The sequence below is a fragment of the Scophthalmus maximus genome, chromosome 5, assembly GCF_022379125.1.
Source record: "Scophthalmus maximus strain ysfricsl-2021 chromosome 5, ASM2237912v1, whole genome shotgun sequence".
Classification (NCBI taxonomy): domain Eukaryota; kingdom Metazoa; phylum Chordata; class Actinopteri; order Pleuronectiformes; family Scophthalmidae; genus Scophthalmus; species Scophthalmus maximus.
This window is the reverse complement of record NC_061519.1, coordinates 166,209-184,593: the sequence shown is the minus strand read 5'-3', so window position 1 is coordinate 184,593 and position 18,385 is coordinate 166,209. Positions and strand designations below refer to the sequence as shown.

The 18,385-nt window shown below is 41.7% G+C and overlaps 1 protein-coding gene and 1 long non-coding RNA gene across 4 annotated transcripts in view; one reads left to right on the top strand and one right to left on the bottom strand.

The window, feature by feature from the left end:
- Positions 1–460: 460 nt before the first annotated feature.
- LOC118310910 lies at positions 461–2,943 on the bottom strand. Its single transcript, XR_004793867.2, has 2 exons — positions 2,176–2,943; positions 461–2,011 (listed from the first exon to the last, which is right to left on the bottom strand). It is a non-coding gene; the product is annotated as an uncharacterized LOC118310910 (long non-coding RNA).
- Positions 2,944–2,968: 25 nt separating this feature from the next.
- c5h6orf136 (chromosome 5 C6orf136 homolog) overlaps positions 2,969–18,385 on the top strand; it is a 35,232-nt gene continuing 19,815 nt past the window's right edge. The window contains exons 1-3 of one of the 3 annotated variants that reach the window (XM_035634252.2): positions 2,969–3,104; positions 4,101–4,349; positions 17,465–18,148. In XM_035634252.2, coding sequence (XP_035490145.2) covers positions 4,251–4,349; positions 17,465–18,148 — 783 coding nt within the window. In that variant the 5' untranslated portion in view covers positions 2,969–3,104; positions 4,101–4,250. Of the gene's footprint in view, positions 3,231–4,100; positions 4,350–17,464; positions 18,149–18,385 lie in introns of all 3 variants that reach the window. The other 2 variants (XM_035634250.2, XM_035634251.2) reach the window with 2 other exon arrangements.

Sequence of the window (18,385 nt, the reverse complement as noted above, 5' to 3'; positions counted from 1 at the left end):
ATTGTTTCCGTTTGCCATAGATAAGATGGCATTGCTTGGTGCCCGAGAACCAAGAGTTTCTCAGGGAGTATAGACAAAATTCCACAACATTAAGGGCTGAGTAATACTTGGACCAAAAATGTAGAGAACCAGACCCGGGAAAAGTTTTACAAGATTGAATGAAAACTTCAGGGAAAAGGGGATAGAAGCAGAGGACAAGTAGTTGTGGCTGGTGGGTAATTTCACTTTGTATACGTTTTTGTATTTTGGTTACACATTGGTGTGTAATTTATTATATTAATTTCAAAGCATTCAGTGCTGCCTGCCCTGCAACTTAAGTTAGATTATCCTTGTTTGCAGTTCTATTTATATTTACATGTCAATAAATGTTGACTTATAAATGACTGTGTGGATATTACCTGAGCCTTTTTTATGTCAATTCTAACACTTCACTGTATGCTATGAATAAGTGGTGAGACAGTTAATTGAGAAAAAGATGTCTTTACTTGACAGTTAACAGATTAGGAGTAGCAATCAAACCAGTAATGACATGATCAGTAAATGAAATGAAACAATGACAACACAAAACACAAAAAACCCTATCCTACCTTCTAATCCTTGTATTCTCTCAAAATCTTAAGCACACTTATTGAAACTGTAACAAGTAGAGTAGACTAGTATTATACATTATATAGGGAGAACGTTTGAGGTCACAACAACGTTATTACGTCAAAATAACCTCGCCCATAAAGGACACTAGTTCCGTAATGACGATTACACTCGGCCAAAGCATTTCTTCTACACAACAAACTAAATACACAAGGGAAGACTGAATACAGGTGAGACACATTAGGGAAAGGTGCAGACAATCACAGGGAAACACAAGAAAATGTAAAGTCACAGACAAGAGACAGGGCAACAGGAAGTGCAGCAACACGAGGAAAGAAACTACTAAGTAAAACAGGAAATGGCAAACGTAATACAAGAAACAGAAGGGATAACAGAAGTAACTTAACAGGGATACACAAGGAATGCAAATCAAGGGAGCAGTAAAGCATTAAATAACAGTCCACTGAAAAACAAGACTTTACAAGTGCCGACAGAGTTCTAAGGGGCAGAATCATGACAGCAAACCCTCCTATTTTCTTTATATTTGCTCCCTTTTGGTTCCATCTTGAAGTGGTGCTGTTTGGATCTTTCGACCCCATGCTATTTTTAGTAACACCCTCGGCCCCTTTGCTCCCTTATTGTAAATCTTCAGCAAAAAACCTGGGTGTGATATTTGATGACTTACTTAGAGAAAATGATTAATGGTTTTATTTCAAAGTAGCTTGCCTACTGCAACAGTCTCTATTCTGGTGTCAGCCAGTCTTTGCTGTCTCACCTGCAGCTAGTTCAAAATGCTGCTGCTTGGTTTTTAACATGCGCACGCAGGCAAGACCATAGTTCACCTGTACGTGCTACCCTGCACAGGGCTTACATTTAATTTTAGGATATTGGTCTTAAAATGTTATTATTTTTAAAAGCACTGAATGGTTTAGTGCGTCCTTACCTCTCTGGTCTTTAAACTTTAAAATCAACTACACAATTATTGTGGTCTGCCAATCGGATGCTTTTGGATGTCCAGAGGAGATTAGGAGTGGATTCGTAAGGTCCTATAAAGTTCTTAGAGGGTTGATTCATACCCAACATCTCATCCTTCCCTGTCATCCTCAACACCGGCTCCCCCCAGGGGTGCATCCTGAGCCCCCTGCTGTACACCCTGCTGACTTACAACTGCTCAGCCAACTACCCGGGCAGCCACATCATTAAGTTTGCAGATGATACAGCAGTTGTGGGACTAATCTCCCACAATGATGAATCATTGTACAGGCAGGAGGTGGAACATCTGGAGGTTTGGTGCAGAGCAAACAACCTCTGCATCATGCGGGAAAAACAAGAGAGATGATTGTGGACTTCAGGAGGGGCGACAACACCTTCCCTCCCTTGCATCGGAGGAGCAGCTGTCGAAGTGGTCTCCAGCTTCAAGTATCTGGGAGTGCACATCACAGATAACCTCAGCTCGAGCAACAACACAGCCAACATCATCAAGAAAGCTCACCAGCGCTTCTACTTCCTGAGGAAGCTGAAGCGGGCTGGACTTTGCACCCCAGCCCAAAAATCCTTCTACAGATATGCGGTGGAGAGCGTCCTTACCTCCTGCATCACGGTGTGGTACGGCAACTGATCTGCTGCAGACAGGAAGGCTCTGCAGCGGGTGGTGAAGTCTGCCCAGAAGATCATGGACAGTAGCCTACCCACCCTGTCAGACGTTTATGCCACCAGGTGCAGGAGGAAGGCTTCCTGCATCATGAACGACTCCACCCACCCTGCTAACGGACTGTTTGCCCCCCTCCCCTCAGGAAGAAGGCTGCGCAGCATCAAGGCCAGGACAACCAGACTGAAAAGCAGCTTCTTCCCAGAGGCTGTGAGACTCTCTAACCCTTCTCAGTGTTAATGCTACTCTGTTGTTCTGGTCTGTGCAATAACTGCTGCTGCCCTTATATGCTGCTAGTAAACAACGATCATGGGCATGTGCTATTTATTTTATTTATTTATGGTGCATATTCCCCTATCACAAAACCTCTGTTACACTTATTTATAACTTCCATTTACTGTCTTTTTATTGTGTCTTTGAGTTTCTGTTCTATTGTGTTCTTTTTATCTTTTTTAATCTGTAATCTTTAATTGTTTACAGCAGCTATAGGATAGTGTAATTAAGGGTAGACATTTACATTCAATCCAAAACAGGGTAGGTACGTTGACAATGCAACGTTAACAGTACATTTTACATCATAGGAAACCATCAAATGGGTCTTTACGATAATTGCCAAGAGAGTGAGACAACCTCTGAGCCGTACAGGAATATACATGAAAGAAAAGAGGTGATGACAGAGAAAACGATAAAGTAAAATGTGGTGACAATGTAAGAAGAACAACAGGAATAATATGAAGAAAAAAAAGACGCTATTTATGGTAGTTGGTGTCAGTATCAGTGTTTCCAACACCCGTGAAGGCAGCATTAACACAGGCTGTGTGACGCGTTTTTGGCCAGGCAAGGACACGCAGGGCTGGGATGACATTGTGTAAGTTATCCAAGTAACGCTTCGTGGTCCGTTATTAACGTTAACATATTTAGTGACCACTATGTAACATCTGTCCTGGATAAGTGCCGCTTACAGACGGTCTTCGGAGGCTTTCGCCTTTAACAGGTAACCTTTCAGGGACGTTAGCTAGCGGTGGCTAGCCCTCGACTAGCTGCTGGCGAGTTACCGCAATAAGCTAGCGGCTACTGGCTGTCACGACAGGCAGCCAGCAATAGCATGGACGTTTGAAAGTAAAGTATCTCATGTAATACGTCCCGGCTCTTCTCGTAGAAAACTATCTCAAATAGTGATCGGTAGCAAATGCTAAAATGCATCTTTTTCAAATCAACTGTTTTTGACATTACAACGATCGGCTCTATGTGATGAATTGTGGAGTTAGTCTTTCCTTGTTGTTAGAATTTATAGAATACCAAATCGATTCCAATGTTTTGAATCCGCGACAGACATTGCCATGCATGTAGGTCACCAGGATTGGCTTTTTAGGAAATATTTAATAATCTCAACTGTTGTATTTGCAGTACACTGTATTATGCTTGCGATTAACAAGTTTATTATTGTAATGCTTGATCACAATTTATTTTATTTTAGGTATATTGTGTATCGTTTTACTTCAAATGTCAGAAAGTTCAAGATGTAGTTCAACCCAGAGGTGCTCACTGAGAAGATTTATACTACAGAGACGGTTCATCGTCACTTGTGTACAGTACAGGTTGTAAGATTGCAGTCTGGTAAAACAGTTTGATCATACCTGGTTAACTCCATGTCAGCTGTCACCATGGAGTCTCTGAATTTAAACTTGTGATCTGCTGCAGGTCATGTGCTCCTGGCAGCTCTGACACTACTGCTTTCATTTCCTTAATAGTGAATATCTAGTAGTCATTTTCCTGTTTTAAAGTTCACACAATTTTACATGGGAAATTAAATGATGGAATCCTCCCTGTGACTAGATCTGCTTTCTCTTCTCTGTGGTCTCAGGTTCATGGAGGTGGAAAACTTGCCCCTGTAGCTGGAAATCCAACTAGGTCATTAGGTGTCAAGGACACAGTCTGTGTGTCCTTGCAGTGTCCTCTTTGCCATTGGTGATGCTCTGCTAGTGACTGGGGTTTGCCTCGGCCCCTGAAGTGAATGGCTGTGAGCAGAGGGTGTGTCGCCTTCTGGGTGGGTTGTGTCTGCAGCCATGGCAGAAGGCAACCCATCACGAAAAACAGTTGGACTCTCAGCCAGGTAATCCTTTTGATTCTTGAATCTTCTGTGTGAGTTGTGTGGTTAAGGTTTAAACAGGGTTTTTAAGGCTATTACATCTGTGTATCACAATACCACTAACACCCATTTTCCACCCATTTGGAACTTGTTTCCTTTTGGTTTGTGCACCTGCTTTTGAAATGTTAGAAACGATTTGACCAATAATCAATTAGTTCCGAAGGTGAAAGCTTGGTAGTTTTGTGTAAAGTGTAAACCGTAGAGACGTAAGGGTGTGAAAATGTTGTATCATGATTCATGATTATAGTAACCAAAATTATCATTGGTATTATTATATTATCAAAAAGGACTGACGCTGCAGTAATTTCACCAATTTTTTATTTAAAGAATGTATTTATGTGTGTATTTGTGTGTGTGTGTGTGTGTGTGTGTGTGTGTGTGTGTGTGTGTGTGTGTGTGTGTGTGTGTGTAGAGGGGTAACATGAACTGCACATATCCTCTGACCATCTGAGTTCCATGAAAGATTAACCAGTCTTCAGTTTCCCATTTCATGTAATTCATCATTCATCTATCATAAGTGCAAAACAACATACACAGACACACAGATTGGAGCAGAGGAGAGACAGGCTGACAAATTGTTAAGTTAAGTTAAGTTAGACCCCAACTGTGTGAGAGTCAGGATAAAATATCAGCATTTGTTACACACATGCAATAGAGCGCAACAGTGACTGCCGCTTTTTTGAACGGCTCCAGTTCCAGAAGTGAATTTCCCATTCATTTACTCCATTGACATTTCATAGAATCCTTATATAAAGAGTTTTAAGCCTGAAACCAAGCCAATAAACATGAATCGCTATCATAAAACGTTTTATTCAGAGCAGAATAATTATTGGAAAACAGGAAAAAAGGCAAAGTTACAAGACTGTACATAATTATTTTATAGCTAAAGGAACTACTCATCCCATAAACCATTGCGAATGCATTTCCAATGACTTCCAACCGACAGTTTAGATTCTTCTTGAATTCAACCTTCATCCTCATCACTATAGTGTTAATATTGTTGAAAAGAGTATTGTAATGTATTGCAGCTTGTTTTGTGTGCGTATAAAGTGTATAACGATCGTAGAGTTCAGTGGTAGCAGCGGGTACCAATAACTCATGCTGTGTTCCATTACATCTCAGAACTCGGTGTTCGGAGCTCGGAACCTCTGACTCGGAGGTCTGTAACTACGAGTTCTGAGGTATAGTGCAATGACAATCCTGATGCCCGAGCTCTGATTGTACAATGGAACGCAGCATCACTAGCCAACATGAAGTTCATGGGTGTAGTAAGCGTTTCCATGGTAACCGCGATCGCCACCAATCAGAGACGCCGATGTTACACATCATGATTATGGGTAGTGTAGTATTTCTCAATGACATTGTGAATAACACATGTTTTTCTTGAAACAAGGTTGATTTCATATGGACTTGTATCTTTTACAGGTTCATATACCATCGTTTCTAGGGCTGCAACTAATGATTCTATTCATTATCGATTAATCTGTTGATTATTTTCTCGATTAATCGATTAGTTGTTTGGTCCATAAAATTTCATGAAACCCCAAGATTATGTTTTGTTTTGTCCCCAAACCAAAGATATTCAGTTTACCGTCATAGAGGAGCAAATCAACCAGAACATATTCACATTTAAGAAGCTGATATCAGAGAATTTTGTCTTTTTTTTCATTGAAACTACTTCAACCGATTAATCGATTATCAATATAGTTGCCGATACATTTAGTAGTTGATTACTAATCGATTAACTGTTGTAGCTCTAATCGTTTCACCACCTCGTAGATCGTGGTGAGTCGACCTTGGATGGTTACGACATAATTGCGAAAATCTAAATGTCAATAGAGAATATGAATGGGATTTTCACTTCCAGAACCTCATTCTTGCGCTCTATTGGGTGTAAATGGGTTCTAGCAATTGCTAGTCATGGCAAAATGACTAGCAGCTCTCCTATTGTTACAGCCTCCCTCCCCTCCTCCAGATCTTCTGGCCCTTCAAAGCAGTCAACCCAGGGGAAACACAATTGGTGTGATTGTCCAGTGAGTGGGCTTGCACATGTAACCAAAACCACGGTCTGAGCCAATCAGAGGCAGAGAAGGGGCGGGCCGTCATCTCTGATTTGCTCTGATCCTGGTGTTATTCTTCACTGAACGTTGGTGGGGAAAAGAAATCATGGGCACCGAAATCCGGTATTTAATGGGCCCTGGGGCTATATAATGAAAGACCGTAATATCAATGAGTGCGACATATCGGTGCAGCATCGGAGCGTGGGCAGGACCGGGGAGAGCTCCCACTGCCTGTCACATAAGAAGACCTGATCCATGTGGCGATGTTGCAGCAAGTGAACCAGTCTAAAGTCTGGTTGTACTTCACTAAAATCGCTGGAGACGACACTCGTTGCCACATGTGTAACAAATGTTTTGCAACTAAAGGCCGTAACACGATCCGTCAAAACATTTAGTGAAAGTGAAAGTAGATCAAAGCCCAAAGCTCCACGGCTGCAGCTAGAGGTAGGATGACTGAGGAGAGGGTGAATGAATTCCAACTTGCTTTGACCCGATTTATAGTGAAAGTCCTACCACCCTTTACAACAGTAGAGTCCAAGGGCTTACGGTAACAGTCTGTACATATATAGTGAGTTGTGTTATCTTTTAATTTGACAGGCTTTATGTTAGTCCCATCACACCGGCGCCGGTGCAGAGAATCAGCGTATCACTCAACGAAAATCAACTGTACGACTCAGAGCTACCGCGCCAAGTTGCCGCAGTAATACATGGCCGAAGTATGCTTGGGAAAAAAGTGCAAACTTAAACAGCTGCCTGGAGGCAAACTGAAGCAGTGGAAAAAAAAAAACATCCTTTAGCGTAAAATTGAACGGATATATATATTTTTTTATTTTATTTTAATTTTTTAGGTAACGGTTAGAAATGTGGTGAAAAAGGCGTTTTGCGGTGGTCCCCCCTGCAACAGTGGACTCAACCTTTCGCTACTTCCACTTCTCCTCCAAACTCCGTAAAATTGACATCACTGATCACCATCTCCATAACGTAACATATTAACTATACATAAGTAACTCATACAACCCGATTTCAGAATCACTGAACTATCCCTTTAAGATTTAGACGCACCACCTGACGTCACCTCTCTGAAGTGATCTCATGAGGAAGAATGAGCAAACAAAGCAAACGATGGAGACTGGCGTAGGGCAACAGCTCTAAAGGTAGTCAAACTTTGCAGTGATGACGAAACGAAAGCAGAAAATTCCAGTGCTAGCAGAGCTAGCGCATCCATAAGAAGACGGCAGGTGTGTCAGCAGACAGTTAGCATTAGCAGCTCGTGAAAGTTTTATGGATGAATCTCGCCGATGTTGCCCCTAGCCATCTTGTTGTGCACATTCTTCCACCGGTCAACCTAGAGCAATATTCATAGTCTCAGAACTCCTCAATGAGGGAGAGAGAGTGGATGGTTTCCAGCCCCATTTCAGTTTTTTTTTTTTTTTTACTTTTTTGGGGTAAACGATGTTAAAGGGCCCATATTATGCTCCAGGCACCTTTTCAGCCTGCCTCCACGTATATTTGGTTATCTGGGGTGTTTGCCAGCCAACGGAGAATGAAAAGAAAACAATGAGTCGTTGATTCATGGTTTGGGTTGGCCGTGCAGACGGTCTGTAAACGAGCCATTCACAGCCCGGGGGTCAAGTGACGTAAGTTGACTCCTGCTACTGGGGCAACTACGCCCCCAACCTGCGCAGCACCTCCCCCCTTGAAGTGCGGAAAAACAGATCGCGTCTACCCCATAATTTTCTCCCCGCAAGCGAACGACGACCGCGGGCATGGCCAAAAGATATAATAATGTTTGCTCTGCTGTTGGATGTACAGACCAACATAACGCCGGACTGGCAACCCATCTCTTTTTGACAGACGGAGCCTTTCCGACTGTCCGAGGCGAAGCCCCGGAGGAGGCAAATGTACGTTTTCAAGATCGTATGTGGTCTCGGGCTGGGCGATATGGCTGAAAACTCTTTCACGATATAAGTGTTCCGGCCGGCGTAGCTAGACTCGCGGCCGGCTGGCGTAGCTAGACTCTTTGCTCCGGTTTCTTCCAACGAGGACAAAAAAATTAGCGAAACGTTCTATCGAATGCATTTTCTATTGATAACGTGTCTATCGTTCTATCGCCCAGCCCCTTGTGCTCTGTGTGTAATTATGGAGAACGTGTTCGCTGGGCCTCCCGGGTCTCTACATCGTGTTTGTGCCTTGTCACGTGCGACTGTTGTCATGGCAGCGCAACGCTGAGTTGAGCAGGAAAGCGCTGGAATCGACCATAGTCTCACAGGGCTGTTTATACAGAAAGAGGAGGGTGCTGTGTGGCTTGATCCTTGAGGTGTTTTGACATGGAATGGCAAAGACATGTAGTGCACACACCTGAAAACCAATGTAACTTGTGTAAAAGGGGGCATAATATGGGCCCTTTAACAAAATATTTGGCACAGATGATTATTTTTACTTACTGTCTTTAACCATCTGGTATTTTATTATGGTAACTGTGGAAACCTGTCAATGTTTAATCCCTAGTGAACTGACTAGTGAACTGTGTGATATAGAAAGAGAGGATTAGGATGGCACCCACTTAAAGGGCATGTGTTAAAAAAGCAGGTTTAGGTTTGACAAGGCAGTTAAAGGCAACTAAAACCGTTTAATTTGACTTTAATTAACCAATGTGGCAAATATCTATATGCAAAAAACTGTGTTCACACTGATAACATTAACTTTATCATAACTTACAAGCTGCTTTATTAGGCGTTCAGATTAACAACATCAGTTACAAATGATCAGCCTATACTCAGTCAGTAATGTTAATGGTAATCATGGCAGGTCAATTTTTTTTTCAATAATTAGTTCTGTTAGTAAAAAATTAGCTCAGTAGAGTACAGACGGTGGCCTAGGAGGTGCACTAAGTCTTATTAAATGCTGTTTAATAAGTGTTTCCAGTTTGCAAAGTATAAATAACTTAAACTTAAGTATAGTGGATGGCAGATGACTGCAGACCATGTATAGTAGGGCTGGGACGATATGCTTTTTTCCCGATTCGATTGTATCACGATACTTGGGTGCTGATTCGATTTGTATTGCGATTCTGATTTATTCAGATTCTACAAGTATTGCTATTTGATAAAATCGATTATTGCGATTTTCTTATTTCGCTTAAAGAAATACTTTTGCTTTATTGAGAGGAGTGTTGATCTTTTATCCTGCCCATCGTCCGGACCGTAGTAGGGGAGCAGGGAGATAGTCTGCTCCGGGACCAACCCCTTATTTTCCCTCCATCAGAGCGGTGAACAGACACACGGAGACTTTCGTGTGGAACCGAGACGTTGCTGCATTTGTTATTGGACATCAGTTGTAACATTAGCTGCTAGCATGTTCACTTGACTTCTAGCTGCACCACTCTTTTTCTCTGTCTCGCTCCATGGACGTACACACTCCACGTGCTGCCCCATTCATGACAGGAGTTACGCCACTTATACAACAGCAGCAATAGTAAATAGACAAGAGTGGTTTCCTTTTCAGAAAGGGCAACATGTTTATTGCTTATATGGAAACTTGGACATTTTCTGTCGTTTTCTTCCTCCTGTTTCACTGTTTTCGCTCAGAAGCCCGTTGTGTGACGGTAATAATCATTCGTGTGGAAACACAGTGAGTGGTACGACGCATAGATGTAGTTACATTGATTAAACAAAGCTCCGGTGGTTTAGGAGTGTCCGCCATTCCGGCTGCTTTCGTCTGTTTTTGCCGTCTCAACCATAAAAAAAAATCAATTTTTTAAATCGTCCAATAATAAATTGCGATAAATACGCAAAGTGATTTTTTGGGCTTACCCCTAATGTATAGAAATTAAAGAACATTGTGACCTTTATATGATTATTAACGTTTATAAATGTATTAATTAATTGTCTGAAACACACCTTTGTGAAAAAACAGAAACAAAAGAAAAATCTTAACAACACAAACTACAGCATTTATTCAGCTTGAAAATTATATACATACTGTATATGCAGTGTTTCCCCTAGGATGGAGTTGTAGCAGCAGAGGTGAAGCGCAGAGTGGGGGAAAAAAACTTGTGAGCCGGTGTTCTTATCGGTTCTTGTTTCCTTTGTAGTAGAAAAAATTAAACAAAATGAGAATAAAAAACTCAATTTTAGTATACAGACAGACTTTTGGCCTCTACTGTTGTAAAGGGTTGTGGGTCTTTCACTCATTCACCCTCTCCTCAGTTGACCTCCCACTAGCTTCAGCTGTGAAGGGGTTTTGGGCTTAGATTTTCCTTAACTTTCCCTAAAGTTTTCCACAGATCACTTGTGTTACCGTCTTTACTTGCAAAACATTTGTACCGTACCGCCGCTGCTGAATGCATGTAGGGGAAACACTGATATGGCATTCAGTGTTAGTCTGACACTAAATGGGGATGAAGCTCAAACCCTGCAAACTACAGCTGTGCACTAAAGTAGATTGATCACAGATGACTCAATACACCTCCTTGGCAGAATTCTGCACTTTACTGGAAGCATTTTCCATTTTTATAATTGGTCAAATTAGATTTTGAAAAAATGAAAGCTAACAGGGTCGCTCTCTTTCATATTCCATTACCTTTCAGTGTTTCCCCTAGGTTTACTAGTTTGGGGGGGGGGGGGGGTTTAGGGCTCCTTAGGGTTAGGTTAAGGGTTCACAAGTCACGTTAATTTTCATCCAAAATCTTTCATACAGGAATGAGGAATAAGGTGTATAAGGAAAGTGACATGAAATGACTTTGCTTGACATTATATGTGAAATACAAAAAAATGTATTTCCCCTATTCAGTCCCAACTCCACTACCAGCGGTAATGAATTTTGATATTATGTAGTTTCCTGATGTATGAAATGTGCCCTTTCCTTCCCCATAAAAAAGCACACACACTCCTCCACATAACTGTTCATTAGGTGTTGTGCCTGTGCGTGGTGTAAGATGAACTACAGATCCATTTTGGTTCATCACGGGACAAGAAGGAAAACGGCACCAAATGGAGATGTGAACATATCGGAAACGCTGGACTGTGTCACCTGTGCGTGTGTTTATGTGAATACAGTCATTCACAGCATTTACATATATAACATTCAGTGTAACTTTTCATAAAAATTAAAGTATTAAGAAATTCATCAGTTTAACACTAATTGAGAAGATTCAGATGAAAGTAATTATGTTGTTTACTGTCTATCTTTAAAATAATTGATAAAATATATTTTCTCTCCCTAATTTCATCTTTACATTACTCACGGAATTTAACCCATTTCATTTTGGCAGTGTGCCCGCTGTGACTTCCGGTGTGGTCAACGCTAACAGGGATGTCGAAGAAAACTAGCCAACTGAACCACGGGAGGCAACAAAAGCCTTTGTTCAATTCAATTCAATTTTATTTGTATAGCGCCATATCACAACATACATTGTCTCAAGCCACTTTACATAGCGAGGTCAATATTACAATATTACAGGGAAAACCCAACAAATCCCACAATGAGCAAATCACTTGGCGACGGTGGAGAGAAAAAACTCCCTTTTAACAGGAAGAAATCTCTGACAGGACCAGACTCAGTTGTGGGCGGTCATCTGTCTCGACCGGTTGGGGTGAGGAGAGAAATGGGGAAGAGAGGAGAAGTGGGCAGAAAGAGGGTGGGAGGAGAGACAGTAGGAGAGAAGAGAGAGAGAGGACAGTTGTACAACCGCCGCTTTAATCTCTACCAGACTGATACTTATAATTAAAAAATACAATTATGTTGTTGTTATTATAAGTGATGATATTAATAATAACAATAATAATGACGGGTTTTGGTCCTGCAGCTCTGGGGTCAGAGATACACTAGGAGAGATAGAAAACACAAACAGGGTTAGTGACATGTACTGTAAACATATCGGGGCATGGGGGGTTGTATAACAGTTGCTTTAATTTCTACCAGACTGATACTTATAATTAGTGAAAACTGACACTTATAAATACAATGATGTCATTAATAATAACCATAGTAATAATAATAATAATAATGACGGGTTTGGATCCTGCCGCTCTGGGGTTAGATCTACTAGGAGAGAGAGAAAACAGACTTAGTGACATGTAATGTAGATACATGGGGCCAGAGAGAGAGAGAGAGATCGAAAAAAGTGGGAGAAGGAGAGAGGGAGAAGGAGAGAACGGGAGAGGGAGAAAGATGCTCATGATATAAGTTCCCCCAGCAGTCTAGGCCTATAGCAGCATAATAAAGAAATGGTTTATTAAACACCTGAGCAGCTCTAACTATAAGCTTTATCAAAGAGGAAGGATTTAAGTTTAATTTTAAATGTAGAGAGGGTATCTGCCTCCCTGACACAAACTGGGGGCTGGTTCCAGAGGAGAGGAGCCTGGTGGCTGAAGGCTCTGCCTCCCATTCTACTTTTACAGACTCTGGGAACCGCAAATAGTCCTGTAGAGCGAAGTGATCTATTGGGATAATATGAAACTATGAGCTCTGTAAGATATGATGGAGCTTGATTGTTAAGGGCTTTGTATGTTAGGAGCAGTATTTTGAATTATATTCTGAATTTTACAGGAAGCCAATCCAGAGATTCTAACACTGGATAAATATGATCTCTTTTTCTAGTTCCTGTCAGAACTCGTGCTGCGGCATTTTGGATTAACTGGAGGCGTTTCACAGACTTATTGGGGCATCCTAGCAGTAATGAAATACAGTAGTCCAGTCTAGTAGTAACAAATGCATGGACTAGTTTTTCAGCATCCTTTTGAGATAAGATGTTTCTAATGTTCTTGATATTGCGCAGGTGAAAGAAGGCTGTCCTAGAGACTTGTTTTATGTGTGAGTCAAAGGACATGTCCTGGTCAAAGGTAACTCCAAGATTTTTCATAGTAGAGCTGGTGGCCAAGGTAATGCCATCCAAGGTAACTATATGATCAGATAATGTTTTTCTGAGGTGTTAGGGGCCGAGTATAATGACCTCAGTTTTTTCTGAATTTAGAAGTAAAAAATTATAAGTCATCCAGGCCTTTATGTCTTTAAGACACTCCTGAAGTTTGTCTACCTGATTAGTTTCATATGGCTTTATAGTTAAATAAAGCTGGGTATCATCAGCGTAGCAATGGAAATTGATGTGGTGTTTTCTTATAATATTGCCTAAAGGAAGCATATATAAAGTGAAAAGTATCGGTCCCAGTACAGAAAGTTGTGGTACTCCATGTCACACTTTTGTATGAATCGAAGATTTGTTATTAACGTTAACTAACTGAAATCTATCAGATAAGTAGGACTTAAACCATTCTAGTGCTGTTCCTTTAATACCAATGTGTTCTAGTCTCTGTAACAGAATTTTGTGATCGATGGTATCAAATGCAGCACTAAGATCTAAAAGGACGAGAATAGAAACATGTCCACTGTCTGAAGCCATGAGAAGGTCATTGGTAACCTTCAGTAGTGCTGTTTCTGTACTATGATGTTTTCTAAACCCTGACTGAAAGTCTTCAAGCAGACTATTCCTGTGTAAATAGTCACATAACTGGTTAGGAAAAGTTTTTTCAAGGATTTTAGAGATAAAGGGGAGGTTTGATATGGGTCTATAGTTAGCTAAGATATCTGGGTCTAGAGTCGGTTTTTTGAGCAGAGGTTTAACTACTGCCACCTTAAAGGCCTTTGTTACATAGCCTGTTAATATAGATAAATTGATCTGATCTAATGTGGAATTATTAATTAAAGGTAATACATCCTTAAATAGCCTTGATGGAATAGGATTTAAAAGACAGGTTGATGGCTTGGATGAAGTGACGAGTGAAGTCAGCTCAGCCAGATCTATAGGGGGGAAGCATTCTAAATATAAATTAGGCGATACTATTGTTTCAGAAGCTACTGTACTGGCCGTATGTCTGTGCTATTAGTGGGAAGAAGCTGGTCATTTTTTTCTCTGATGGTAATAATCTTATCAGTTAAGAAGCTCATGAAATAATTGCTACTTCGAGTTGGAGGAATTGACTGTTAGGTAGAGCTTTTACTCTCTGTCAGCCTGGCTACAGTGCTGAAGAGGAACCTGGGGTTGTTTTTATTTTCCTCTATTAGTGAAGAATAATAATTGGTTCTGGCATTTCGGAGGTCTTTCTTATATGTAATTAAACTATTTTTCCAGTCTAGGTGAGAATCATCTAGACTATTGGAACGCCACTTCCTTTCTAACCTATGTGACGTCTGTTTTAAAGCACGAGTCTGTGCATTAAACCATGGAGCTATCCTCCTCTGTTTGACTGTCTTCTTTTTCAGAGGGGCGACAGTGTCAAGTGTGGAACGTAGTGAGGCTGCTGCACTATCAACATCATCAATTTGTGTGGGAGTAAAGTTTTGATAACTATCGTGCACTGTATCGACACATGGCAGTGGAGTAAATAACGAAGGAACTTTTTCTTTGAATTTACTAACAGAGTTTTCTGATAGACACCTGTTGTAATAGAACTTTTCTCCAAATTCAGTAAAGTTAATAATGGAGAATTCAAATGTAACTAAGTAAGTAAGTGAACGGACAGAGGGTTTTGAGGAAATACTATTAGATTGTCAATGTCTATGCCATATGTCAGAACGAGGTCGAGGGTGTGATCAATACAGTGAGTGGTTTTGTTTACATGTTGAGGAAAACCAATTTACTCGATGAGCGAATTAAAGGGCACAACTAAGACTGTCGTTGGCAACATCCGCATGAATGTTGAAATCACCCACTATAATAACTTTATCTGTGCTAAGCACCAACTCAGATAAAAAGTCTGAAAATTCAGATAAAAATTCAGAGTAAGGGCCTGGTGGTTGATATACAACGACTACAATAACTGTTTTTTGACATTTCCAGCTTGGGTGAAAGAGGCTAAGAGTTAGGCTTTCAAATGAGTTAAAACTATGTTTAGGTCAAGGGTTAAGCAATAAGTCTGATTGGTAAATTGCTTCTACTCCTCCTCCTCGGCCTGTGGTCCGAGGAATATGAGTATTATTATAAGAGGGAGGTGTTGATTCATTTAAACTAACATATTCTTCTGGCTGTAGCCAGGTTTCAGTCATACAGAATAAATCAACGTGCTGATCAGTTATCAGGTCATTCACTAACAAAGATTTAGATGGGAGTGACCTAATATTAAATAATCCACATTTTATTGTTCTATTCTTAGGTTCATTTATAGGCTTTGTGTTGATCTTTATGAGATTTGTGTGAATTACACCTCTTTTATTTATCTTTGGTTTAGATAGTTGAAGTGGTCGTGGGGCATAAATAGTTTCTATGGGGTTTTGTGGGGGCGACTGCTGTAATAGAAGTGCAGAGAAGCGTGTAAGACTGCAACACTGCTTCCTGGTCCCAACTCTGAAATGTCATGGTTTTGACCGTCCAGGTAACCAAGTCAGGTTTCTACAAATGAGAGCTGCACCATCCAGAGTTGGATGAATGCCGTCTCTCCGCATCAGACCAGGAATTCTCCAAAAGGTGCGTCAGTTATCTATGAAGCCCACATTGTTATCTGGACACCACCTCGACAACCAGCGGTTTAGTGATGATGTACGGCTATACATGTCATCACTGTTCAAGTTGGGCAGGGGTCCAGAGAAATCTACAGAGTCCGACATTGCTCTTGCATAAGTACACACGAATCAATATTCATCTTCATGACCTCCGATTGGCGTAATCGGGTGACGTTACTGCTGACATGAATAATAATTTTACCATATCTACGTTTATCCTTAGGCAGCAGTTCTAGGTGGGATTCAACGTCGCCTACTCTGGCCCCAGGGATACAGACTGTGGTCGCTGCTTTTGCGAACTTCACGTTCCTCAAAACAGAGTCACCAATTATCAGAGTTGTTTCCTCAGCGGGTGTGTCAAGAGGGGAGAATTTATTAGAAACATGACGTGATTGGTGGTGAACCGTGGGCTTCAGTTTAGGACTATGCCTCTTATTGCGGACAGTCACCCAGCCGCCCTGTCCTCCCGGCTGCTCGGGAGCTGCTGAAGGAGCTAAAGAAGCTACACTGGAGCGGCTAGCACTGGCTAGCGGGGACTGGCTAACAGTATCAGCTAACGACTTACTCTCCATGTTGCAGAGCCGCGCTTCTAACAGACTGAACCTCGCCTCTATCCTAGCAAACAAACTTCACCTACTACAAGTATCACTATCGCTAAAGGAGGCATAAAGAAACTAAGTCGTTTTGCGACTGTTACTTCATAGGAAAATGTCTCACGTGAGGTCACGAACACCACGAATATTCCCTTGGTCAAGAGACAGATTGCTAACAGAGAGAGCGCTAAAGTCTCTACACCGCTGTGTTCATTCACTGCTCTCTCCCCTTCTTCTCTTCAACACATCTTGCTCTCTTTCAGAGAGTGTGTGTGTGTGTGCGCGCGTGTGTGCGTGCGCGCGTGCGTGCGATTATAAAAATCGGCGTACTGACGCTGCTGAATGCATGTAGGGGAAACACTGATGTCGGTATCAACACAGTATGTAAGCAAATGGCAACCCACCCTGACATCACCCATTGGTTTGTGAGCTGCCGTTTGGAAGCCTTGAGCTAAACCATTTTGGCCAGAGCTATTCTTGATTAACCATATTTGGAGGAGCAGGGGGTGGGCCTGACTGAGAGCTTGTCCACTGCACGTTCACCTACACTTGCGACCTGCAGCCATTGAGCGGTACTAGCTTTCAGTCCCAGAGTATCTCTACCACAATGCATACCGTGCTTTCTCATGTATTTTCCTCTAAATGGGACCATAATTTACAAAATACAAAATGAACATCAAGCTGCATTGAAGAAGACTTGAAACTAGAGATTGAAACATAAACTCCTTGGGAAAATTTTGACTGCCATCAAAAAAGTAAAGTGGAGTCGTCTTCTGCTGGTCATTCAAAAAGAATACAGGCACTTCCACTTTGGCTTCCCTTTCCAGACCCGGAGGCCACTTCCATTTATATAATAGTCCATATATTTGAGCAACTGTTATTTTTATAGAAATGTTAATTTCCTTTTACTGTGTCTTCATTGCTTTTTCAGGCAGTTGACTGGTTGTCGATACATCAGACACGCCCCCTGAGCAGTGCATCATGGGCCCTGGCGCCACCCAACAGCCTGAGATATCAGAACATCAAGCAGCCAGTGCTATCCAACCTGTTTCACAATGCCAGCCAGTCTCAGAGAGGAGGTTACTACGAGGAGGACTGGGAGGAGTCACTCAGTGTGTGTGTTCTGGTGCCACAGGGTGAGTCAGACAGTCTCCATACCCTGTTGGAAATCCCTCTCTTCGGTCACAATAAACTAAGAGAGATCCTCGCTCTGGGGGCTTACAAGTCCTCAGAGTTCTCCTTCCCCTTAACCATTGTGGACGGCAGCAGAGAAGATGACATCCTCATGGACAGCTTCAAGAGAAACGATGCTGATGCTGTAAAGAGAGAACATGGCTGCTTCAGAAGTCTGTTTGAAGCAGAGAAGTGTCCTGCTCCATTCATGTATGGCTCTCAATTTTATTGTTTCCATTGCCCGGGCACGGAGCCTGTGCCTGGCAGTAGGCTGAAATCTAGGGGGCAGGGTACTGGACTTGATAGCAAGGCTGTGGAGCTGCCTCTTCTGCATCCTACCACTCTGTGTGGCCTTACAGACAGAGCAGAGGGTGGGGATACTGAAGGAGACAATGAAGGAGAGGAGCAACTGGCTGTAATGTATGACAGACTGAGGATGGAGGTAAGAATGCACACTGCTTAAAAAAGGCCAAAAGGCACTGCTAACCCTAACCCCCTCAGGACACAAAGATAAATTCAAACAACCTTTGGTTTTAAAACCTATCCCAGTGAATCTTATCCTAAACCTAACCATCTCCTAAACCAATGCCTAAACTTAACTCAACTTAACCAATTTTTAACCAGATCAGGAAAAACACAAAACGTATAACATTTTCGGCAAAAAAGTCGACTCAACCTA